Source organism: Symsagittifera roscoffensis, chromosome 5, assembly GCF_963678635.1.
Source record: "Symsagittifera roscoffensis chromosome 5, txSymRosc1.1, whole genome shotgun sequence".
NCBI classification, from domain to species: domain Eukaryota; kingdom Metazoa; phylum Xenacoelomorpha; order Acoela; family Convolutidae; genus Symsagittifera; species Symsagittifera roscoffensis.
Genome location: NC_087066.1, coordinates 45,723,396 through 45,748,541, shown reverse-complemented (window position 1 = coordinate 45,748,541; position 25,146 = coordinate 45,723,396). Strand labels below are relative to the sequence as shown.

General features: G+C 32.6%; 3 protein-coding genes across 3 annotated transcripts in view; 2 read left to right on the top strand and 1 right to left on the bottom strand.

The window, feature by feature from the left end:
- Window positions 1-20,119, bottom strand: part of LOC134846440 (uncharacterized) — a 331,689-nt gene extending 311,570 nt beyond the window's left edge. The window contains exon 1 of the mRNA XM_063863795.1: window positions 20,107-20,119. The gene's annotated coding sequence lies outside the window, so the exon portion shown is untranslated. The remainder of the gene's footprint in view (window positions 1-20,106) is intronic.
- The window catches only part of LOC134846442 (uncharacterized), a 412,051-nt gene that overhangs the window by 101,890 nt on the left and 285,015 nt on the right, over window positions 1-25,146 (top strand). The gene's annotated exons all lie outside the window — the stretch shown is intronic.
- Window positions 7,142-11,392, top strand: LOC134846410 (uncharacterized). Its single transcript, XM_063863757.1, has 2 exons — window positions 7,142-7,684; window positions 11,195-11,392. The coding sequence occupies exons 1-2, from the start codon at window positions 7,307-7,309 to the stop codon at window positions 11,318-11,320; spliced, it is 504 nt and encodes a 167-aa protein (XP_063719827.1). The 5' UTR covers window positions 7,142-7,306; the 3' UTR covers window positions 11,321-11,392.

Below are 25,146 nucleotides of genomic sequence, written 5' to 3'. Positions count from 1 at the left end.
TTGCTCTTTGAGTCAGAGGCGGATTTAGGGAAGGGGTGACGGGGGCTGGACGTTTTCTTACCTCAGGGATTCGAACCCCTGTCAACCCCTGGGCTTTGTTCTATTTTGAGATATCCATATTTGGTGACGGAACCTAATATTTTTCTAAAGGCGCCAATATATACTAACTTTGAGGGGGAGCGCGAGCCAACAAAACGTTTTTTTTTTTGTGAAAGTTTTCAAAAAAGTGCCCAAAGTGACCCGTTTTTTCAAATATTTTCCTGCGGAGCACAAAATTTGGCCAAAACCGCGCCTTTTTACTGCTTTAGTAGAGCTCTGTAAATCAATTTGGTCAACCTAAAGAAAAAAAAGGTCAAAATTTTCGAAAACGTTTGAAACTCTGCCCCGCCCCCTCGAGAAAATCCTAGATCTGCCCCTGCTTTGAGTCACATAGCTACAATTCATCTATTTTTTGTTAAGTTAGTTGCCAGAACAATAGAAATTTTGCGATTAGGGTAATTTTTATTTCACTATTTTCCTAATACTTGTAAACTTGCCCAAGTTTAAACTTCCTAATACTTGTAAACTTCCTAATACTTGTAAACCTAATTTTTTATAATTTTTTTTTATTTTTTTGCCGTTTTTTGTATTAAAAATTTCATTCGGTTTAAATGGGGTCAGTTTATTTTGTATCGGTTAATACTGCATCGCCCTTTTTGCGTTATTTAGAAGTAAGTAGTGGAATTTCAAAGAAAACTTATTTTTATTAACTTATATTTAAAACATACTACATGACAAAAAATGTATTTTTGACTCTACTGGCGTTTTCTGAAGTATGAATGGCTGAGTTAAGGCTTCATTTCTTAACTGAATGCTTATTCATCGCTGCGACTCCCAAGGCGGCGTGGCGTGAACACTTAACAGCAAAAAACTTTACGAGTCATGAGTGTTTGTTTGTTTTTGAAATAACTGGCTTCTCTCCATGTACTGTCGGATTAGTTGCACCTCGATATTTTTTGCTGAGCGCTTATTTAACGCTTGCAATTGCGTTTTTCATAATCTATTCCTCAAATGTAGTATCAATCAACGGAAACGTATATAGTTTATTTTTTGGTTTTTTAAAAACTAATTAGGCGCTGTGTCTAATTGGCGTCTAATAGTTAGTTAACCGATGAGGCTTAATGGTTTATCTCAATTCACTCTACTTTGAGTGCTACACAGTACGCTCATGGAGTCAATATATTTAATGGAGGGGGATCACAGTTATTTTGATCACCAGAAAATAAATTTGATTCATCAAAAAAAACACCCGCCCAAAAATTCATAGTCGCAACGCAGGTCAAAATCTGCAGAGTCTTAACATAAGTCTGCAAAGTCTGAACATTAGTCTGCAAAATTTACTTATAAGTCTGCAAAATCAGAACAAAAGTCTGCCAAGTCTGAACATAACTCTGCAGAGTCTGAAAATGATTCTGCAAAGTCTGAACATTCGTCTGCACAGTCTGAACATAAGTATGATTATACATACATACTCGGGTCAATATAACTAACTACATACCAGATAGAGATAAAAATTCTGTTCGAACAATGATGATTATTTCCGATTGACTGTTAGTTTAATGCCTTAGTTATTTCCATTCTAAATTTTTTACGAGCACATAATTCAAACACAAAATTCAGATCTTTTTCTGGTCAATCTACAAAGTTCAGATCTTTTTTGGTTAATTTTTTGAAGATTTTTTCCATATGTTTTCAGTAGTCTGCTCAAAGGTGTTTTCCATGCAAGTCACCCTCGTTTTGCCTCTTGAGGAAGTAATTACTCTTAAAAAAAATTGATCGCAAATAGCAATTTTCGACGCTACAAAAAACGTCAAAAAACGAATCCTTGCGGAGCATTTTGACATTAAAAAATAAAACTAATTGAAAAATTATATGGAAAATTATAGCAAAAAATTGGCCGTAGAAATTTCACCGATCTTCTAAACCATGAATACTGACTGAGTCGCTTCGGACAAACTATGGAGTGCTATGCCTTGTTAGGTGCAACAAAATTTTTTCTCTAAATCAAATTTTTAAAAAAATTTTAAGCAATCAAAATCAGAAAACCACTGAATTGATTTTCGATAAAGCTAAAAGGCAAAATAATGTGGGCAGAATCTAGTCAAAACATACATTTTTCGTTAAAAACAGTTTTGGAATCATAAAAAAAGCTTTCAAACTACAGTCCTGATTTCAATTTATCCGGACAAAACCAGCAAAACGTGATAGTGCAGATGCGTTTTTTTTTCAAATTGGGTCATGTTCGAGAGTAAGAAGCTCCTTTTTGAGATAATTTTCCAATCAAATAACTTGGTAGTTTTAGGCAAACGATCCCTTTCTTGGGGTAAAATTTTGGAACCTTTTTTGGGGAAAAACTTTGGTTCCTAATTTACACAAATATAGTACCATAAAAACTTGTTAAACTTCCAAACAACTTTTTCCCCTTTTTTTCTAATCTCGACCCATTTTGAAAAAACGCGTGTGAAATTTCTAGTTTTGTTCGTTTAAACCCCGGGCAACGTATTTCCCGGGATTTTTTAATGTGATTGACAGTTTATTGAAGGTTTTTGATAACTTTCAATAAAAATACCAAAGTCTCAAAAAATCTTAGAGGCAATGAAAGTATTCGCTAGAGGAAATTTAAAAGTTTAAAAGACAAATATGAATTTTTAATCAATGCAAATGGGCAAATCTTAATGTACTATTGAATTACTGTCAAAATTAGGCAATTTTTGACCTTTTGATCAACTATGTATCAAATGTTTTTTATAAAATTCGAAAGAATTTTAGAAAAAAGAATTTGTGAGAGTAGCTTCGAGTAGCTTCGGTTCTTTTGGATATCATCACTTTTTCTTAAGCACTATCCGATATCTCTAAATTATTATTTGTTGTCAGCAAAATGAATAAGATTCCTGCAATAAAAGAAGTTTGTATCTGACGAAATGTGTGTTTCATTCTGTGCCTTGCTTAGAGTCTCTGGTCAATCGATCCCATCGGATGTAAAAACGCTATTGATAATCTAAGTATTCCATCCTATCATTACTGGGGGTTTAAAAAGATTCTGCAAAACCTCATTCTGCAGAGGTTTGTACATATTTTAACCACTTCAATTTTTCTTTTTACCAGCTCATAAAAGACATGTGAACTGTCATTTCTCACTATCCAAAAAACGGTCGATATTTTTAACTACAAAATTATAAAACGTTGATTTCTTTTCCTAATCAGTATGGTTATCTGAGCAAATGTGTTTTAGCATTTTCCATCCTCTGATAAAACGACGTTCAAAAGATTCTTGCTCATGCATTTTTGGTCGAAGCTTCTTACGTGTTTTAATAATTTCAATTGTTACTTATAATAATTCGAAGAATTAAATATAACTTTGATGAACTCGAACATGGATTTTCACCGCAGCACTGGCGATTGACCTTGGTTGCACAGAAAAAACCTTCAAGCGTTGAGTAGATTTTGAGATATTTTGGGTATTTTTGGTATATACACTATTTCATGGCAAATTCACGCAATTTTAAAAAAAATTTTAAGCTTCTGTAACTTGTTATCCTTGGATAGTTTACAATGGTTTGTCAATTTTTTCTCACTACCCAAGATAACGGTCAAAGTTGTTTAAATAGGAAAAAAAAATAATCAAGGTTTGATGATTTATAACTTTCAAAACTATTGACCGTTATTTTTGGCCATCAAACTTTGTGTTATTTGTTTGAAAATTGGAAAACTCAACATAATTTTTGCCGACCTTGAGACAATTTGAGTGACTTTTTAAAACCACAATCACGATTTGAAGTTACCTCCTGTAAGTTGTCCTTCGAGGCAGTCAAAAACAGGAAGAAAATTTCACGTTCAAACAATTCGGTCATGAAAAGTTCAGCCAATTTCAAATCAAATTCAGACAATTTAGTCAAAATGAGTGAGACAAGTGTCCAAAGACAATTCCGACGAAATTATTTTGTAAAACGTGCGCGCAAAAATTTTTCACAAGCGGCAAAACATCAAAATTTTAATTATATGACCCAGAATCAATTCTTTTCAAATGCACATAAAACGAACAAAAATGAAAGAACCAAAAGTACCTAAACATAAAAAAAATTTATAAAATCATTGTTTCTAAATTTAGAATAGTGACTAAAAAATCAAAATCAACAAAAAAAGCACAATGTTTTAAAGTTAAGCAATTTACTTGAGAGCAGACTTAAAAATGAAAATCTTCCAGGCGGGCAAAAACAAGGTCAGTTAAAGATTTGACCCCTTTTACCACTTGCTGGCTAAAGGTTACGCTTATATTCTTATCATGCTTATGATGGATGAGGATACAACCGCCTATCAGGATATTTGGTTGAAACTAATTTGAAACCTAAACTTCTTCACAAGAAAAACTAATTGCGATTAAAACCTTGTCCAATCAGAATCCAGTAGCGAGCTTAACGCCTACTTTATGCGGTTTGTTGCTACATTTACAAAATCAAAGTTGATTAGTCGTTATAAGTAACTAGTTTGAATAATTGGTTAATTAGTATCTGAATCTTTCTCATTCATTCAATTTTATCAAAATTTTTACTCATGAAATGGAATTTGTATTAAGTAAACGCAATTTTATGCAGCACCGACAACACCGAGAAACTCATCATCTCTTCGAAGTATAAAACGAATCAAGCTCAAGCCTAAGAAACAATGCCCAAGGCCCAAAAAAACTCAGAGCATTCCTGAGCCTCTCAAACTTACCAACAGCGGTAGTACTTTCTTATATTGCAATTCTGGTAAATCTGACAACCGCATTTTGGTATTTGGAACCTTACTTGCGCTTGATTTTTTTCTCTGTCCGAAAACTGTTTTTATCACGGAACGTTTTCATTAGCATCATATGTCTTCTACCAAGTTTGTACCTTGTATGGTGTGATCGAAAACACACTTAAACTCTTGGTGAATTTTGGAAAAATTAGTCTTTGAATTTGAAGCCGTTTTCGACAACGCCATTAAGAAAAAGCAGTCGGATTCATGTTTTCATTTTTTTTACTTGAACCAGGCAGTCTGACGCAATGTTCAAAAACTTGCGTATACGCGCAAGTACTTCGAAGTTGATGAGTTTCAACTGAATATTTAAAAAAAAAAGATTTTCTTGGCTTTTTTTCGCGTTGACGATGCAGCGTTCGCTTTGAAGAGCTGCGAAAAGAAAATCTTGCAGAAGAATTTCAAGAGTCTAGTGGACTACTTTGAAGACACCTATGTTGGTGCCTGTCGTGGAAACAGACGCGTAAAACCAAATTTTGAAATTGCTGACTAACACGTTTTAAACAGGGTGCTCAGCAGAGAACTTCGTACGAATGAAGCACTGGAGGCATAGAATGGCAGCTTGAAAAAAACTCGTGTCGAAAAAGCACCCAGTCAAAAGTTTCATAGATGAGCAAAAATTGCCAAAATTATTTTAGAGAGATTGATGGCCAATCATATTATCAAAAAAATGAAGCCCAAATCTTTAATCACCAATGAGAAGCTTGTGCTAAACTCAGGTAATTACAATCAAGACCATATACAGAACTATCAACTACTTTGTACCTTCATTGTACGTATATCCTAAAACTTTATGCAAAACAAACTTTGTTTTGATCTTTGAAATTGTGATTTGTTGTTTCACATATCCTTGTTAAAGTGTTGAACGCCTTCTGACTCTAATCAAAATAGAAAAATTTTAATCTTTTTTCATTTAATATTTTTAATCTGTTTCGGCTGAATTGTCTTTGGCTGAATTGTCTGTATTTGAAATTGGCTGAATTGTCTGTGGTTGAATTGTCTCTGCGCCAGAAAAATTACCTTCGGTCGTAATTCATTTCCTTTTGCTTCAAGAATTTTCCGGAACAACAAGAGGTGATGGTTGCTATACAAGAACACAGTTGCTCCAATCACAAATTTTTTTTTAGATTTTTTTTCTTTATTATTATAATGTTTAAGGAAGACTTGTGATTGAAGCTGTGCTCATGCGTAACAACCATCACCTTTTGTATTTCTATCAACAAATTCTTTAAGTGGACTGAAAGAACTACGGCGGAGGGCATTTTTTTATCCTGATTTGGATTGCTTCAAAGGAAAACTTGCAAGGGGTAATCAAAATGTTGTCATATTGAAATACCTTCAGCCGTGATATTGGTGACATTGACAGTTTTGTTTTATGACACTCAATTCACATTGTCCTAGCCAGGATTGGATCCAGAGTTTTCTCGAGGGGGAGGAGATTTTGAAAAAGCTTTAAAATTTTTTATAGGTCGACCATGTTTGCTTTTCAGAGCTCTCACAAATCATTATAACGACCCTATTTAAGCTGATTTGATCCAGAGACTGAATTGATCCAGACAGTGAACCTAAGAGGCAACTATGAGAGAGTTTTAAGCAAAAAAGCGGAAGCAAGGCATGTAATTAGAAGAAATTTTTCAGACAAATATTGAACCATTATTTATTAGAGCAATTAATTTTTTTTTATTTGAGGGCAAGCAAAGTTAGAAACATTTATTCGTTCACAGCCTAATTTGTTCAATTAACCTCTTAATGCTCTATTCACTTTGTTTGCTGTATTTTATTATGTTCACTAAGAAGATCAGACCCAACTCCTTGTTATTAACCACTTTCTGCGATGCAAGAGAATTTTTGCAAAAAAAACATTCAAAAAAGGCGTTTTAGTCATTTTAAGGATAGTTTTTTTTACTTTGCCCTTCTTTTTTGAAATTTTTGTTTAAATCACGGTAGTCGGAATATTCTGTGCTATTAGCATAGCAATCGGTTATCATTGTTTGTATTTATAGCTAGCTCCTATCTCAAAAAATGTTCAGAAATTCTCCCACGCATTGGATGCTTGGACGAAATGTTGAAATGCACGATCATTTTCAATTTTTGTTTCATCTGTGAAATGACATTTGGATTCATTGTTATGGTCGAAAAATGTCGACGACTCCAGCTAAATCTGACATTAATCAATTCATCCAGAGTTCATAATGTCATGAGATCGTTTGCATTTGAAATCTTCGAGCTCAATGACACTTCATAAAAATGGATTTGAATCTAGTTATTTCTTATTTCAAATATGATCTGTAATAACATTCATTTTGACAAATATTTGACTTCCTGGTCATAAAGCGCAATTATTTGCCATTTTAAACGCCTTTTAAAATCCAACAGCATCATTTAGAGTTTGTAATTTTAGTATTTTGAACAGTAACCTTCTATAGCTTTAACCAGTTACTTTTTTGCGCAAAAACTTTCTTCTACGTTAAGATTTAGCCGTAAAATCATGATCAAAACTCTTGTGCTTCTTTCGTTTGTCGGCCTTAGTTCCGCGAGGTGGTACAACGGGTATCACCTCGTCGCTGACGAAGAAGTCCCGCTGCAAGATTCGACATCCGATTTTGAAGTAGACGAAGAACTGGCAACTAAACTTCAAGATGACGAGCAATCGCTCGATGACGACGCCTACTCGGAACCCGAAGAAGAGTGCGACTACACGCTGATGCGAGGTGGATTCGGCGAGCTGAAATATGTTACTGACGAACAGCAACACTTTTTCGACTACAAACTGTTCGGTCTGTCCTCTGTTGCGAATGACTTGGGGCCTTTGAAAGCACTCAGCTACCGGGTACAGACAGTTGCCGGCAAAAACATTCTTTTTAAGGTGAGCAGTTTAGCCAGTTTGTATTCCTAGTTTTATCCCATCCCTCTATAATTCCCAAGTCTAAACTTTCGTCATGCAACTTTGATTAAATATTTTCTGACTTATTGTTGCTGCTTTACTTTTGCAGTTTCCAAACTGCCGATAAAAATATTCGACCTCTCATTCGGATATTTGTCGGAAAATTGGCTTTGGTAAATTGGCTTTGGAAAGTTGGTAAGTTAGTTATGGATTTTCTCATTATAGATTGACCAAATGATAGACAACTTTCAACCAATGAGAATAGCAGAAAACCATAAGAGTTCCTATTTGCCCGATTGCCAGCCCAATTGAGTAATCTGCTGATTTTGAGCTCGGCCAATATTGAAATAAATGTTCTAAATTTGATTGCGTTCATCGAAGTTTTCGCGATTTTTCCAGATTTCGGTTTCTCCATCATAAAAATTCCGGGGCTGAAGCGAGTTGTTTTTTATTTCGAGTTGTCGCGATACCAGACGCGTTAGCCAACCGGGAAGCAGCAAATAGCTTTTTAGGAAAACACAAATTATATCAAAAATTCTCATAGTAACTACTGCAAATAATACGAAGTTTTATTAAGAAGCACAAAAGTATTTAGGTTGAAACAATTACGATCACAACAAGCTATTTAGATGGAGGGAGAAGTCTTTATGTTGTTTTTTTGCCAACAATACGAGGCTAAACTGTGAACTAGATAAGCGCACAATTTGGTGTGTGTTGGTCTCTGGAATCCAGAAACAAGTCGTTAAACATTCTAAAATTTTGTTTTTCGGAACGACCAAAGAAAACGAAAGAACAAAATGAGAACAAAGAAAGCTTCCTTGTTGCAGAATCGCCTTAGAATTCTTAAAATACATAGTTTGTTAATGAAATCGGTAAAAAAACACACGTATGTTCGGCAGAATGGGGGGGGGGGGGGCGTAACCGTTTTTTTAATCGACTTAGTTAACGGCCAAGTTTTCAAATTTCGGGAGACAAAACAATTTTCTAACAATTTTCGACGACCCGACCACTTACGTTTTTTATGAAATCAGCATTTTTTGATGTCAAAATTGTTCTTCAGCAAACGAAACTAAATTTGGGTTGTAGCTGTTTGCGGTGCTGTTATTTTTCTTTGACATTTTTCAATATAGCTGGTCAATCGATGTTTTTGCAATTAAAAAATACATAGAAACTTTGTTTTATTGATGCTTGTTGTTCCGACCTTCGAATTAACTTTTTTTACTTTGGGGTGTTTTTTATTCGGTCAATTTTGCATCTTCAACTATGCATGTTTGAGGAATTTTTGCTAGCATCTGAAAGATATTGTTTTCCTGAGCTCAAATTTAAAAACATAAATAGTAAAACTATGGGGTTTTGAAATTTGCTAATATGACTAGTTTGGATTAAGTAATAGGCGATAGTTTGCGTTCTTATTACAAGCGTAAGCAGCGTTTTAATGCATTCCAATTTGAACTCAGGCTAATTTTTTAGTCTTTCAATTAGGATACTTGACGCTAATTACATTCTCTTGTAGTTTAGACTAGCTTTTGAGGGAACTGATCAGGCAAAAAAAGGAAAAAGGTCCTGTTCGTTTTCGTTTTTGTCAAGTTTTCAGCCAATTTTTTTTAAAAATTGGCCTTAAAGAGCAGTCAGAAGATTCCGAGTTTTTGTCTTAATATACGATCATTCTTGTTTGTTACTAAAATCAGCAGAATTTGAAATTACTGCAATTCAAGCTTTAGATGATATAATTTGGAATAGCCTCAATGTTCCGACCATTTGAAAAACGGGGAGAAACTTTGTATTCGGGCGTGTTTTAGCTTTTTTTTCTAGGCAAAAAAGAGGTGCCACAAATAATTTTTGGAATGGGTTGAGTGATGTATCATATTAAAACTTTTTTAGTCGTGGTTTGATAGATTTTTAATTTTTTGAAATTCAGGTCGAAAAATTCTGGTTGAAATTTTTATTTTTTGATCTAAACTCAAGCAAAAATTGCGTGAGAAGGCTTACATTTTTTTCAACCAAAATCTTTTACTCCAAATAATCATCGTAATGGAGAGATTGATTTAACTTATTAAAGTCCTTTCAATCCTGATTCTATCGACATTGAAAAAGGTTCAAAAATTTACTCCAATTTTTTAATTTTTAGTAATTTTAGTGCGAGTAAAAAACAAGCAGGCATTTTATAAAAAAAATAAGCCGCGACACTTAGTTTAACTCTAGTTAACTATATTTTTGAAATGTCTCAGCTACATTTTTTGAATAAAAAACTTCAAAAATTCAAGACAAATGCTGCAAAAACAATTTTAAAAAAATTAGATTTTTTTGAAATTTGGTTCTAGTCTTATTTGACAAAAGCCGTTGCTGATCTTACTGAGATTTTCAAATGAGCTTAAATTTCAGGTTTTCACAACGCCGCGCACAAAAAAAAACACTAATTTGAAAAAGTAACTATCATGTAATTTTGAAGAATTTGTCGGAACATTTTGTGCTACTTGCGCAACAGCCAGTTATCGTTGCTCAATTAGTCATCTGTTGTTTATTAGCTGTTTTCAGTTGACCAGTCTTTCGATCAATTTTGCTCTATTTTTCAAAAAAAGTTTCATGAATTCCGATTGGCTGGATTAAGTCAACTTTCGTTATGCGGTCATTTGAGTTTGAATATTGGAAAACTATTTTTTTTACTTTTAAAATTGACTATGAACTCCACTTGAGCATTTTTGCTCTCAGAAAACTGATTTCATAAACCATGTTTCTACGGATAAAAATGAATATTTGTTCTGAGTTCGGATGCACCCTGAATTAGGGTCTAATTGATTTTTGAGCCAGAAAAACGATAAATGGAGTTGCTGAAATATCCGTTCGGATACTTTTCAATCTAATTGCACTGAAAGTTTTATAAGATGCCTCCCCCAATGTAAGTAAAATTGTTTTGAGTTTTCTGATGTTTCTTTTTAAAATCTGCATAGCTGGTTAAGTAAATCGGAGTACTTGGTAACTCGAAAAAAGCTTGAAGAATGTGGAGCGGCTTTGAAAACTTCTAAAACAGCTATTTGGAACTTTAGGCAAACTCATAAAAGTTATATACTCAGTTGATCTCGAAAAATTATTAATAATACCTTCAAGCTCTTCGCAAAACTCAAAATCAAATTTTGACTTTTTGCGAATAGAAACCAAACAGTTGACTTGAAACTATTTGTTGATAACATTAACACATAACAAAATATGAAAAATTTACCGAAAAGATTTTCGAAAAAAATTGAAACAATAATCAAAAGTTTAGAAAAATTTTGTCGAACCAAAAGCTTAGTTCTGACTCAGTTGTAGTATGTATTGGCGCCAAATGAGCCTCAGGAAAAGTTTTGAGGTTGTTCGGCCGAAAGTTAAATGAGGTTTTTTCAAAAATATGGATTTTGTGCCGTACAATGGTTTCTTTTTAATATACAAAATTAAACTGCGAATTGAGTAAAAGTAGAAAAAAAAGTAAAATAAAGGGCGCTTTGTTGCATTTAGGCTGCAACAGAGGAGGGCCAGTTTGTTCACCTGCAGTTTTTCCTGCCCATCGGGGGTAGGGGGGATCCTCAGATGACGATGATGCACTATGCAACCGAAGAAGCGTGTTTAATCCCCCTCTTCTAAAAGACTCTTTGGTTGTACTTTCTCCATTTATTACAAATGAATAACTCAGTATAAATAAATATAATAAATAAACTAGTTTTCAAGATAATGCTTAACACGGACAAATGTGAGAGGTCGTCAAAAGGCAAATAGGTTGCATATCATTCAAATTAGAGTTTGAATGAAAGTTATTTATGTTCTCAAAAATAACCCAAGGTAACAGTTAACCATCACGTCAAAAAGGTATAAGTAAATCCCCCCCGACCTGAATCAAAGGACGCCTTGCCAAAAAAAATTGAGACCTACGGAGCCAAACCCTTACACACATATCTGATCGTATTTCCTTCAGTCATAAACGCTGATCAGAAGTTTAAACGCTGATCGAACTGATCTAAGTCAAGTAATTTGGTCATGTTGTTATAAAAATGCTAAATATCAATTTTGTGCAATAGTAGAAATTGGAGCTTTGCCTGATATTCAGACAGGGCAGCCTTGATAGCTTCCAGCAACCTAATAGTTCAAAATCTATGTTGACGTCATTTTTTGCAGATGGTATAGTGACTTTACTAAGCGCTCATTGCTGGTTGAATGCTTAGTACTTTTATCCTAAGTTATAAGTCTCGCCTAAGATCGTCAAGTTGTCTTGACAAAAGTTAGAGTAGAAACAATAGTTAGAAAAGGTAAGAATTAATTAGTTGGTTTAATACAAAGCACTGGGTTATTAGATTATATAAACGAATCGAACAGCTTAAAGAAATATACCTATGAGGGGAGGTTGAGTTAATCTTATTTTTTTCATCAATATTTTGTCTTCCTACTAAGGTCGATGGCTGATTAGTATTCTTGGGTCGCCCTTGATTGTGTCCACTTCGGCACTTCTGGTTTGGTCGTCAGTATCGTCTTTGCCGTAGTCCTTTGGGTACTTGTAGTCCAGACTTCCTCAGGTGTGGGTATCTCGAGTATCTCGATTTATAATTTTATCGAACTTTAAATGAGAATTTATTCTCTATTTATTTTATTTGTGAAAAAAGGCTAATTTAATTTTATTGTAAGGGCAGAAAAGAAAAATTATTTTTTTTTTGAAAAGGTCTGATTGAAGAGATCTAACTTGCTGCTTACTGAGCAAACTGAAACACTGAAGATTTCAGGCCAGTCCTTTTGCTCGTAAGCATAAACTGGCGGCTGATTCAATTTTTTTTATTCAGGTTTCACCTGCTCCTTTGTTCTCCTTTTCTTATAAGGGAATTTTCAACTAGTTTTTATTTGATTTTTTCAAATCAAATATCTTTAATTTATTAGTCCTCTTTGATTAAAACCGCAGCCTTCAGTTTTGCCTGGTTAAAAATTCATATTAATCTCTCTGATGCATCATATTGCAGATGCATCTCTGTTTAATCAAACAATGAGAATTTCAGTGCAGCCGGCAGGACTGCTAAATATTTATCCATTTTGTTTCAAGTTAAAGTTAAAAGGGACGTGTTAATAATCGCCGCCTTTTTAAAATAGTGAGCATGATAAAATGAGAAAAATTGGACAAGTATTTAACAAGTAGTGGATTTCCAAAACCAGGTTTTATAGTTCTAATAAGAGTAAATCAGTCAATATCTGATTTAGTGAAAAGAGGCTTTAATTTAAATGGCACGCTCCAATTTAGTATTGGGTCGTTAAATAAACAATAAAGACAATGGTCTTTTGTCTGTGTAGTATTTTCAATACTACAACTTACCCCTTTTTTAAAAAAATTAAGCTGTTCAATTTTTACAGTTACCATGGTGAAAATTTAAACCTTTTAATGATTAAATACTAAAGTTATAACATTGAAAAAGAACATCAAATGAAAAAGTTATGTAGATAGGTTAGGTTAATGGACTCAAATTAATATAAGGTTTTTGTTCTCAATAGCTCTAAATTTCGTCTAGAGCTTCCTTCCGGCTTCTAGCTCCAAATTGTACGATCTAAGAATCGCTATCTTCTTCTGTGAAGCCTCGAGTTTTTGTTGCAACTTAAGGATTTTCTTTTTTTTATTATTTTGTTCTTGATTCGCAGTCTGCTCATCCCGTCCGTAAGCTCTTGAATATCGTTTTTTCCTGTTTGGGTTTTATTTAGTTCAGGAAGGCAGTTGTTCCCTCAAACGGTATGGTACCTTGCGTTCCCCTTGCTTTCAGGATGTAGCCTTGCTCTTCTCTCTTCTTCAATTTCCAGAAGTTGTTTTCATCCTTTATCACCACCTCTTGTTGGCCTATAAACTCGACAAGTATCATCGCCTTTTCCATTGTCGTTGAGCTGACGACTTCAATAAACGATGGCAGTTTCCATCTATTGTAGTTTTGTTTTATTGAATACTTCAAACTCGTTATAAATTTTGGGTTTTCAGTATACAATTTGGCTTCTCTGCTCTTCTGCAGTTCCAATCTTTGATTCAAACTGAGGAAACTCCGAGGGTTCTTATTTAACCCGTCGTCAATTGACAAGGATTGTACAACTACAGACTTTCGTTGCTTCTTTCTGAAAGGCAATTTTCTTTTAAACTACTCGGGTGCTGGGTCAGCATTTTGGCAGTTCCAATTCAAAATTGGGTCATGTTCCATTTTCCTAAACATCAATATAAAATAAGTAAATATTCAAAATATCGAATTACTTTCGGATACTAAGGCTTATTATCAAATATTTGAACAATGAAGATCATTTATAAAAGTGTAAAATTGTATATATAAAGGGTGGAAAATATAATCTTGTGGTTTCACACAAACCCACCACGGAAAACAAATGAAGAAAGACGATCATGGTGTTTATTAACCACAGGAATACAGATTAAGAAAGACGATCATGGTGCTTATAAACCACAGGAATAAAGCATTAAACGACACTGAGTTAAACTCAGATATTAAAATTATGTTGTTAAAGTAAAAATGGAAATTTGGGCATTAATTAACCCCTAATTTTAAATGTATGTCAACCTGGTTGTCATAACCAGCAATTTTTGTTTCAATTTTTGATAAGAATTAGAAAAAATTTGAATTAGAATCAAATCAAAATGAAATATCGAAGAAAAGGAAAAATCAACAGACAAATTGCAAACTGTATAATATTCAAAAAGATAAGTGTATTAGTTTCTCTTTGGTTTTAATCCCCTGCACCAATCCATGTTAACAGTTTTAGTAAAGAAAAATTGATCTGATTTTAGGGATGTAAAATCTTATATAAGCAATCATAATAATGATGCCGTTCAAAGTGTTGCTTCGGAAGTTTGTTTTATTTAAGGGTTTAAATGCCTGCATGTTGTGGATTTTAAACTACCAAATTGATATTTTGGCCAAATTGTGAGGAGCGAATCATAAGAGTCTCAAAGGCTGCATACAGCCACAAACAAGCATTTGCGTTGTTGAAAAAATATGGTACCATAATTTTAAAAAAGGTACATAAAGCCACCAACAAATGCTGGCATAAATCTTCGGCGGGTCGGATCGAAAAACGTTTTTCGCCCATTTTATGATAAAGAATAATGATGAAAATTTTACTCAATGTGTTGAGAAGGAAGGAGGTGATATTTCCCTCTTTGATGAATTTCTTCTAGTTTGCATTTTGTAACTTGAAAACTACAAAGGTAATAATTAAGGTCATTAGTCCCTACTTGGGCCCTTAGAGGAATCCGATAGTTAAAATTAACTTCGCAGAATGAGTTTGTTACAATTTTACATTGGCTAGATCTTTTATCAAAGGTTTCAATCTATGAATTCTCGTTATTGTACGTAGGGTAATTTGACATTCCCTCAAGTGTAATACTGAATACTCAGTTAATAAAACCGCCTGAAAATGAAATTATTATAGACTCGTAAAACTGTAATATTTTAAACTCCTGGCCTTTTGCATTTTTTTGCAATTATCTTGAAGTCGAAAACTTTTTTGTCTGAGCCATTGGGTTCCGATCCCTCTATCTTTGTTTGATTTTGAGGATGGTCCAAAATTGTTAGCGTACTTGACTGTTTTCGATCTCGGTAAAGAATTAAATCCGTGTTCATGGATTTTGGCATATCCTTTTGGGTATCATACAGAACCGCTATTCATTGTAGTATATTTGTAGGATAATATTCGTAATGTTATTTTTTAGTAATATTAAATTAAGTTTACTGCTCAGTATACAAAATATTAGGTAAACTTCAAAAAAACTTTAAGCGTTATAAAAGCTTTAATGAAAATTTCACATTTATAAATTTTTTAAAGTAGGAAGAAATGGGTTTTTTTTTCTATGTTTCAAACGTTTGGCCCATTACACCTTTGATTATATCTACTTTTGATTCTCTGGAATTTTTTAGTACGATAGGCATTGACTTAATTTCATTCCTACAATAAATGCTTTTTGCATTAATGCCTTTTTGTTCTAAGGATTTATCAGTTCTAAATGATGTTCCTACTTTGAAAACTATGCCTGCTGGAGAAATTGAATTTACGTGGGATGATTTTGGTGCAATACTTATTTTTTTTTATCCAGAAGTACATTTTGATAAAAGCTTAGATATGGAAAAATTTTGCTTCTTAAAACACTAATAGGAACTGTTATATCTGGGTATTTTTTTAATTCTAAGTTTAAATATGGAAAGTTTATTGATTTAATGTTGTGAGAATCGAAATCCATTCCTAAAATATTTAGATCGCATCCGTTCTCGGCTAAAATCCATGCTTTGATTTTTACCGGATTATTCAGTGTTTGTACCAAAAGTTGAGTCAAAATTAGTATAACTTAAAAGTTTAAGTTTTTCTCCATTAACAGCAACTGTGTTTGATCTAGGTTTATTCAGCTGTAGAGGCTGTATTTTTCAATATTGTTCATAACTGTCAAAATTAATAAGCGAACATGTTGCTCCAGTGTCTAGTAGAAATTGGGTTTCCAGACCGTTATTTTTATTTCTGTCTCCGACGGGATGTTGGTATAAGTTAATGTATAATTGTAATTTTGGTTCAGACGGAGACTGATCTAGTTTAAATTAACAAATTCACACTCATTGTCGGTAAAATCTCCTGGAATGTCATCATCACTAAAGTTGTGGATTTGGTAAGGTTCAGGATAATCGTTATTTTCGTTGAAGGGTTTTTCACTGTTAGACCTGTCACGCGATTGAGAACTTTCCTTGAAGTTTGACAAATGCCTGAATTCTTGTTGGTGATTTATGTCATTGAAATTGTTGTCTACTCTTGACCTATTCTTGCTATAGTTATGGTAACTTCTGTATGAATTCTCTCTTAATTGAGGCGAGTCATAATTTTGCTCCTGTTGATTGTTAAATTTAAAGCAATGTCTTATTGTATGGCCTGACATGCAAAACCATTTGCAAACAAAAATTGGGTTGTTTTGTTTGTTTCTATGCTCATGTGGATTATAAGCTGCGTTTATATTATGATCCTTCATTATACCTGTTAAATCTTTAAGTTGATGCTTTATTCCTTCTATTTCCAATTTATTATTTATGCTACTGGATGCTGTTCCGATAAACTCACTACTTACTGCAAAACTTAAGTCTTTTGTTGCAATATGATCTTTTAATTTGTGCCATGTTGCGGGTGGATTCTCAATTAGGAATTGATGAGCCTTTTCTTTCAAGCCTGGCGGGCTTAAGCCGCGTACAAAGAATTCAATTTTCTTTGCTGTTCTTTGATCATCTTTAAAAGTTGGATTAGGCTATCCACGGTCTACTGCGGTGCTTAAACTATGTATGTAGCTTTTAATAAATTCATCAGGTTGTCTTTTTATGTTTTCTGCTTCTATTCGTCTCCTATACTTATCCTTATCATCAGTGAATCTATCTATGAATTGATCACTTATCTCGTTCCAAGGTAAATGTGCTGCTAATCCCTGATAAAACCAAATAAGGCTCTTTGTCTGTTATCATATGCGTCCTGTTCGTCACTTGCGTCTGCTGGTCTAGTGCCTAGGGAAAATGCTATATTTTTCTCTACTATATCAAAAAAATCTCTTGCATCTTCATTTGGATCTGAGCCGGTAAACTTTTCGAGAGCTAAATCTGGGTATGCTATTATGTTTGCCGTTTTGTTTAATTCACTGAAAATTTTGTTAACAATATATGAAGGGTTTGGATGTGTTGTGTACTGATCAATTGTAAGGACTGAAATAATTGTATTTAAATTACAGTAAGATTTGCTGGATTCAATGAATACAAGTTTTTATTAAATAGATCAATAGTGCTATGAGGCTGTTTAAGCTTTTTCAAGATAGAAGTTATCTCTGGGGTATTTTAAATATTTATCTAGGTGATGACAAACAATATAAGGAATATTTACAATTTTCTTATGAACTTGTTGTTCCGACTTTCGAGACGAAAGTAACGGAATATTTGTGCTCGGGGTGGGTTTTTTTTTCTTCAGACAAATTTCGACTTTTTAACCAGCCATTTTTGACGGAATTTTTCTATATCACTCAATATGTTGTCTTAAGCTTAAATTTGAAAATATATATTACCTGTGATCATTTTTCGTAAAGTTATGGGGGTTTAAAGATTGCCATTTTGGCCAATTTGGGACAATTAACGCGCGATATATTTCGCGCTATTAACGCGTAAGCGGAGCTTTAATCCGTCTTAGAAATCAATCCAAATTGGTTAAAAGAAGCTTATTTGCCATAATTGGTTTGTTACAAGGAGCGAAATCTATCCTATTGTACTTTGTATTCGTGTGGGGGGATGATTTTCGTAAAAAACTTCAAATTTTTGAAATTGTTTTTTGATTTTGTTTTATTTCCTTGAATTTTTTAATGTTATTACTGCTCCATAAACCTTAAAAGGCAGTCGGAACATTCAGGCCTTTACCCTGATACGAGCAGTCTTGTTTTGATTTAAATTTTGTTGAGGAAAAATGTGTGTTTCTAATAAAAAATGATTAAAATGCAAGTAGTTTTGTGCTTGGGTATATTATGATGTTGTAAAGCAATCGGGAGTGAAGCAATTAATCGTTCTTGCGGTATATAAATTATATGATTTGGTATTTTTATTTGCTGCAGAATTTTGTCAATTTCTGGAGTATATTGTCAAAAAAAGTGGTATAATTCGTGTTTATCGTCATTAGGGTGTTTGCTAGTAAACTAATTTGATCTTGTTTAGTGTTAGTGATATACCATATGATGTTAGAGACTTTATTTCCTAATTTGAGTTTTAAAGTTATTGTACTGACAACAATTTTAGAGTGTGTTGACATTAGTTTTCACGGTGTTTGTTTTCTTTTTCTTATGCTAAGTTGTACTATTTGATTAGTTTATTTTAGAGTAATGGAAACCTCTTAGGAATTATTGAATATTAATAAAGGTTATTAATAATGAAATAAGAAAATCATAATAAAAAATTTCTTTGGAAAAAAAAATTTCTATAAATTTTTTTCTAAGTTTTTCAAGCTTTTTGTTCGCTGAAAACTTAACTGAAACCTGAAGCTTTTTTTAACCTGAAACATTCAAAAAGTTTTGAGAAAAAGGAATCTTTTGATATCTTAAACCTAGTTTTTGAAATCTCAAACCTAAAACCCTTAAACTATCTCAAACTCGATGCATGAAAATAAAAAGTTGGTTTTTGATAGCTGGTCTAGTGTAAATTAGAATTATGAACAGGTTTGTAACTTCGATATCACAAATTTGTTTGCGGAAACCTAAGTTTTTGAGGCTGAAACTTTGATTTCTAGAACTGAAACTATGGTTTGACCATTTGGTTTTAGAAAGTTGGGATTATAAATTTAGGTTGATATCTTTATTATAGTTCTATTCCAGCAAAAAAAGTGCCAAAAAGATGAGGGCTTAAATTAACACCTTCTAGAAGTTTTTCGAGTTTAAAAATTGATTAATGCATTAAGGATTCCTATTATTTTTCAATATTTTACAAAAAATTCACTTGGGAAGCAAGATTTTTGGGTCTGAAACCAAAAACACCAATTCTGAAACGTACGTTTCAGCCTAAGGAACCAAATTTTAAAACTTGTTTGGTTGGTTTTAACACATTTTGTTTTCTCTAGAAAGTCAAAATTTGGCGTTCGGAGCTCAATTTTGAGACCAAAAACCCAATTTTTGTGTTTTGAAACCTGAAACTAACAAAACTTACCATTTAAGACCAGGTTTTTGACTTATGGTATCCAATTTTGGGTTTCACTAGTTCAACTTTCGCTGTTTTACCCGAATCCGATTACATAAATTTAAAATTGTGACCGGAAACTATACTTATTTTAACTAAAACGTTTGACCCTATAACTGAAACCTAAACTGAAACCAAAAATTTTCGCTGGTAAAAATCAATTTTCTAGTGCTTAGGCTATCATATGAAACCCAGTTTATCAATATAAGGTGGATGTGTCAGTGTTCTTGCTTTAGTTTTTGTTGTGAAACCTAATATTTTTGTGCTGAAACTAAAACTTGGTGTTTGGTCATATGGGGTTAACGTTTAAGATTGGTTTTGGTGCGTTTTTTTATGTTTATTAGGAGTATACTCAAACTGTGTCATAAAAAAGTAATGATTTAGTAAAAAACACCCAAATCCGTTCCTTCTTTCTTCGTTTTATTTATTTCCTCCCTTATTTTCAGTAATTGGTAGCTTGAATGATGGTTGATTTAGGTTTAAGTTAAGTTAAGGTGGGTAAAATTAAATTGAGATTAAGGAAAATTGAGAATAAGCCTCGATAAATGGTGAAAGATTAGAATAAATAGCAACAAGCGTGAATGGTTGGGTTTATTGTGATAAAGAATTCAATTTATCATACAATTTAAGGTACTCTTATATCGCACATTTGACCACTTAACCCCCTCGAAAAAAAGGACTGAAGATATTTAATAAGTTTTTGAGCACTTTAGTTCAATACAGGATTTCGTTAATTTTAGTGATGATAACTTTAAACTGAAGTTTCGGCATACATTTAGTGGATTATTAGACAAAACGGGTATATCTCACTAGCGGACTTAGGCAGAAAACGATTCTTTCAGAAATTTTATATATTTTTATAATAATAGATAATAGTTAAGTTCATGAGCTAATGTCAGTTAGAAAGCCGTATAATAGACCTCGAGGTGGAGGAATATCGTAGGCAACTGTTAGCGCAGGGGATACTTATCGCAAGAACCCTACTAGGAATATCTGTCAAGTAGAAGACAATGAAATTGTGTTTCTATTGAAAGATACCCATTGTCTCTGGCTTTTTGAGGTTGGAAACTATTCTGAAAAAAACTCACAGATCCTAATATTAATATATTTTTTTGAATTTCAAAAAGCTGTCTCGAGTTTGTTCGAAAAGGAATTTCTTAAGGAGTAGTTCTCTGCTGCGGTCGCACCAGTTTTACTAAGCGCTCATGGCTGGTTGAATGCTTAGTAATTTTATCCTAAGTTATTAGTCTCACCTTAGATCGTCAAGTTGTCTTGACAAAAGTTAGAGTAGAAACAATAGTTAGAAAAGGTAAGAATTAATTAGTTGGTTTAATACAAAGCACTGGGTTATTAGATTATATAAACGAATCGAACAGCTTAAAGAAATATACCTATGAGGGGAGGTTGAGTTAATCTTTTTTTTTTCATCAATGTTTTATCTTCTTACTAAGGTCGATGGCTGATTAGTATTCTTGGGTCGCCCTTGATTGTGTCCACTTCGGCACTTCTGGTTTGGTCGTCAGTATCGTCTTTGCCGTAGTCCTTTGGGTACTTGTAGTCCAGACTTCCTCAGGTGTGGGTATCTCGAGTATCACGATTTATAATTTTATCGAACTTTAAATGAGAATTTATTCTTTATTTTATTTGTGAAAAAAGGCAAGTTTAATTTTATTGTAAAGGCAGAAAAGAAAAATTATTTATTTTGAAAAGGTCTGACTGAAGAGATCTAACTTGCTGCTTACTGAGCTTAATGAGTCAATAAAAGAAAAACGTTTTAAAACCTTTGAAGATTACTTAATAATAAAAACTCCGAGTTTTTTAGTAAAAAAGACTTTTTTGGCTATTAAACAAAACACATACTCCTTTTAAGATTTTTGGAGGTTTTTAGAAATCTGTTGACCTGTGCAATAAGCTTTTTTGACATAATTTTTTCTCAAATAAATTGGTTGCTTAAGCGTACTGCTTGGTTATTGAACAAAAGCAGAAATCAACCAACTTTAGGGTTAAATTGCTGCTCTGAGTTTCGCAAAAACAAGTTACAAGAAAATAGTTCTGAAGAATTTGAAGCAAAATTTGTGCTCTTCTTCTTTTTGTGGTGTCCTTATCCATTTTGAGAAAGAAGTTATTGAATTATTCAATGTTGTTGGTTTGCTTTTTGTATTTAAGCTGTCACTGTACCATCTGGAGTTCTTTGTCGTCAACAGATTTTGAAATATTGCAGATTTTGAAATATTAGATGCTAGCAAGAATGCTCGATTGTTTCGACTGCACTACAAATATAATTAGCATCTGTCTTAATTATGAGATCAAATGACCTGCATCACTTTAATTTGGAGCACAAAAATCTGCCGTCTAATCGTGTTGGAAGAAAGCAGAAAAATGCGCATTAATTATCTAAAATAGGTCTAATTAGCACTTTTTAAACTATCGTAACTTACAAAAAATTATCACAGTTGATTTTTTAGAAGTGAGATCAAAACAAAACTTTCTTTCAGATACAAAAAATTTTGTCATAAAAACTTAGTAAAATAGTCGAAAAATAGCCGAATTGTACTAACCTTATGTTATTCTTTCTCAAAATTGGTTTGATCTCATAGCTTTTATAATGGCGACTTGGGCGCCACCAATAATTACTAATTTTGAGGGTGAAGCGCGCCCAAATAACGTACGTAATTATTTGGTCAAAATTTTAAAAAAAAAAGTTTTCTTTTTTTGGCTTTTTTTAAAGAAAATAATTGTCAAAATAAAGTCTTCATAAAGAACCAGAAAAAACAATTTGTCCGACCTACAATAAAATCAACAAAATTTCTGAAAATTATTAAAAGTTCGGCCCTACTGAAAAAATTCTAAATCAGGTCCTGCTTTCAAACCATTTTTAACCTACTACAATTTCTACTTGATAAAGTTAGGCCAATTTTTATAAAAACATGATTTTTATATATATATTGGCACATAATGTCTACAGAAGTCATGAACACTTTTTAACATATTTTCAACAATTTATGGGCTTATTATAATTATATTTTAAGTCGATTTATTACAGATTATATACAGATAACATGCGGATTGCATACAGGTTTCAAAAAAAAAAATTTTTTCGCCACTTTTCTCAAAAGCCGAAATATAAAATCAATTTCAATAAAAAATGCTCTTTTGACTCATGAAAATTGATGAAATGAAATTTTTCAAATTTTTGTAAGAACATTAAATAGTTGATCTTTTTATGGGGTGCTTCAGATAAGTTTCCTCAGTAACAAATCACACCTCGCAAAAATAATTGAGATGCGTTAGATAAAAACTGTTTTAACTTATAAGTCAATTTAAAAATTTGCTTGCATGATGCTAAATATATTTCAGGCTGCTGGCTGATGGAAAATTTTGAAAAATGTAATTTTTTAAGACGTAATTGAAGTAAATAGTGGTGGATGCTTTAGAAATAAATTTAGTTTTGCAGATTTAAAAATTTTTTACCCACCCATTTACGCTCTGTGTGATCCTTATAATGGCAATAACAAAAAATTACTGCACATTTTGATAAGCCATCAAGAAAAAAGATTTTTGATCGTAAGTAATTTAAATAAATGACTTATCCAAACAAATTAAGCTCATTATTAACTTAAAAATCTAATTTATTTAGGTTCCTTAACATCGTTTGTCTTGAAAAGACTTCATTTAATTTTTAACAAAACATTTTTAGGATGCTTCTGGTCAAAAATTTGATGTCCATTGATGAACTGTATGATGTTGTGGCATAATTTGTGCTCAAATGGTTTTTATCATGATTGTTTCTGTGTTTTTTTGGATGTTTTTGCGGTCAAATTTTAGTTTTCGATGATAATTTTCATGTTTTTTAAATATATATCTTGCCTCAAACTCAATTGGATAATTTCATTAAATTTTTAAGCTCCACGTTTCTCATATTCTGAAATATTTTTTTTTTTTTAGTTTTTGAAATTTATTTATCTTGCGTTTTAAATTCAATTTTCATTTTATGATTTTTTGGAGGAGGTTTTTCAGGGCAGTTTTTTTTAAAAAATTGATTTTGTTTTTAGACAAAATAACTTTTTTTCAGAGCAGCTTTTTTAAATTTAGGGCAATTAATTTTGTTTTTCGACAAAATAACTTTTTTGCCAGAAGAAAAAAAAACAATTTTTCAGTTCATACTATCCAGTTTTCTTTCACCAATATAGGGAATTGTTTTAATGGTATAAAATTTCTATTTTTTTCTAATTTTAGCGTCTAATCTGGTTACATTTAATGAAAACTTACCCATAGACAATCTGTAAAAAGTTTTTGAAATTTATTTATCTTGCGTTTTAAATTCAATTTTCATTTTATGATTTTTTGGAGGAGGTTTTTCAGAGCAGTTTTTTTAAAAAATTGATTTTGTTTTTAGACAAAATAACTTTTTTTCAGAGCAGCTTTTTTAAATTTAGGGCAATTAATTTTGTTTTTCGACAAAATAACTTTTTTGCCAGAAGAAAAAAAAAACATTTTTCAGTTCATACTATCCAGTTTTCTTTCACCAATATAGGGAATTGTTTTAATGGTATAAAATTTCTATTTTTTCTAATTTTAGCGTCTAATCTGGTTACATTTAATGAAAACTTACCCATAGACAATCTGTAAAAAGTTTGATTATAATCAATTGCAACCTTCATTTTATCAATGCGGGTAGTCATACAAATCATCACTTTAAAAAATCTTTTCAGATCTGTCTGACTGAATAAGTTGATTTCATCATTCACTATACTAAATATTGCTTTTTTTCGATGTGACTAAAGAAGTCGGTTTTTGTTCCAATCATGTTAAGTCGGTTGTGTTTTAATTTTTTGTTTTTCACTCAAAAACAGCTACAACAAATAATCATCGGAGGGAGTTGCGTGATATATCATATTAAAACCATTTTATTCCTAATTTGAAAGACATTATTTCCCAGTTTTGAGAAATACAGTTTGAATCTTTGGATTTTTTGCTTAAAGTCATGCGAGTTAAGCGAGCGAGGACGCTTATTTATGCTATATTAAGGCCGTTTACAATTGCCTATGTTGCTTAACTTAATTCTGGCTCAAGTAAAACTAATTTTTGGAGATTTTTGATGCCACTTAGGACTATGATTGGAACATTATGGGCTACTTGCACAGTAAAATGCTGTCCTTTTTTCTTCTTATTTTGCTTCTTTTATGGTGACCTATTCTAGTGCCTTTGTAGTCAAATTGCAATTTTTGAGGAAAAAAAACTGACGCATAAAGTTTTGGTCCAAAGAGACGACCAAATCTAGTGTTTTTTTTTTACAAAATAGCGAACTTAGAAGTTAGGCTGGCTCTATTTGAAAAAATTTCCTTGCAAACTTGCTCTTTTGTAAAGTCAACTCTTGCCTCGAAACTAATTTAGAAAATGCTATGTATACTTGATGTTCAGATCACCGTCCAAAGAATCTAAATCCAATACCGGTTTTTCATGGGTAACCATAAGTTGCTGAAAAAGACTAAGAGAGCAATCAGTTTATGTCTAAGATCTCTGCTTCTCAGTCGAAAAGTCGATGATTCGAGACCGACTATTATAATTTGTGCCCACTTTGAAAAAAAATTTTTTTTTGAAAACGAGCAGGTCTCAGGCCGATCCAGAAAGTCCAGGGAAAACCCTACAAGACGTTAACACAGTTTTCCCTTTGCCCGGCCTGGCTCCAGGGATGACTCCAGGGATGGACTGCCATGTGCAGGTAAC

Excerpts from the sequence above, each read along its gene's own strand:
- LOC134846410 (XM_063863757.1), top strand. The coding sequence starts at position 7,307 with ATGATCAAAACTCTTGTGCTTCTTTCGTTTGTCGGCCTTAGTTCCGCG. Across the intron at positions 7,685-11,194 it reads GCAAAAACATTCTTTTTAAG|GCTGCAACAGAGGAGGGCCA; the intron begins GTGAGCAGTTTA and ends TGTTGCATTTAG.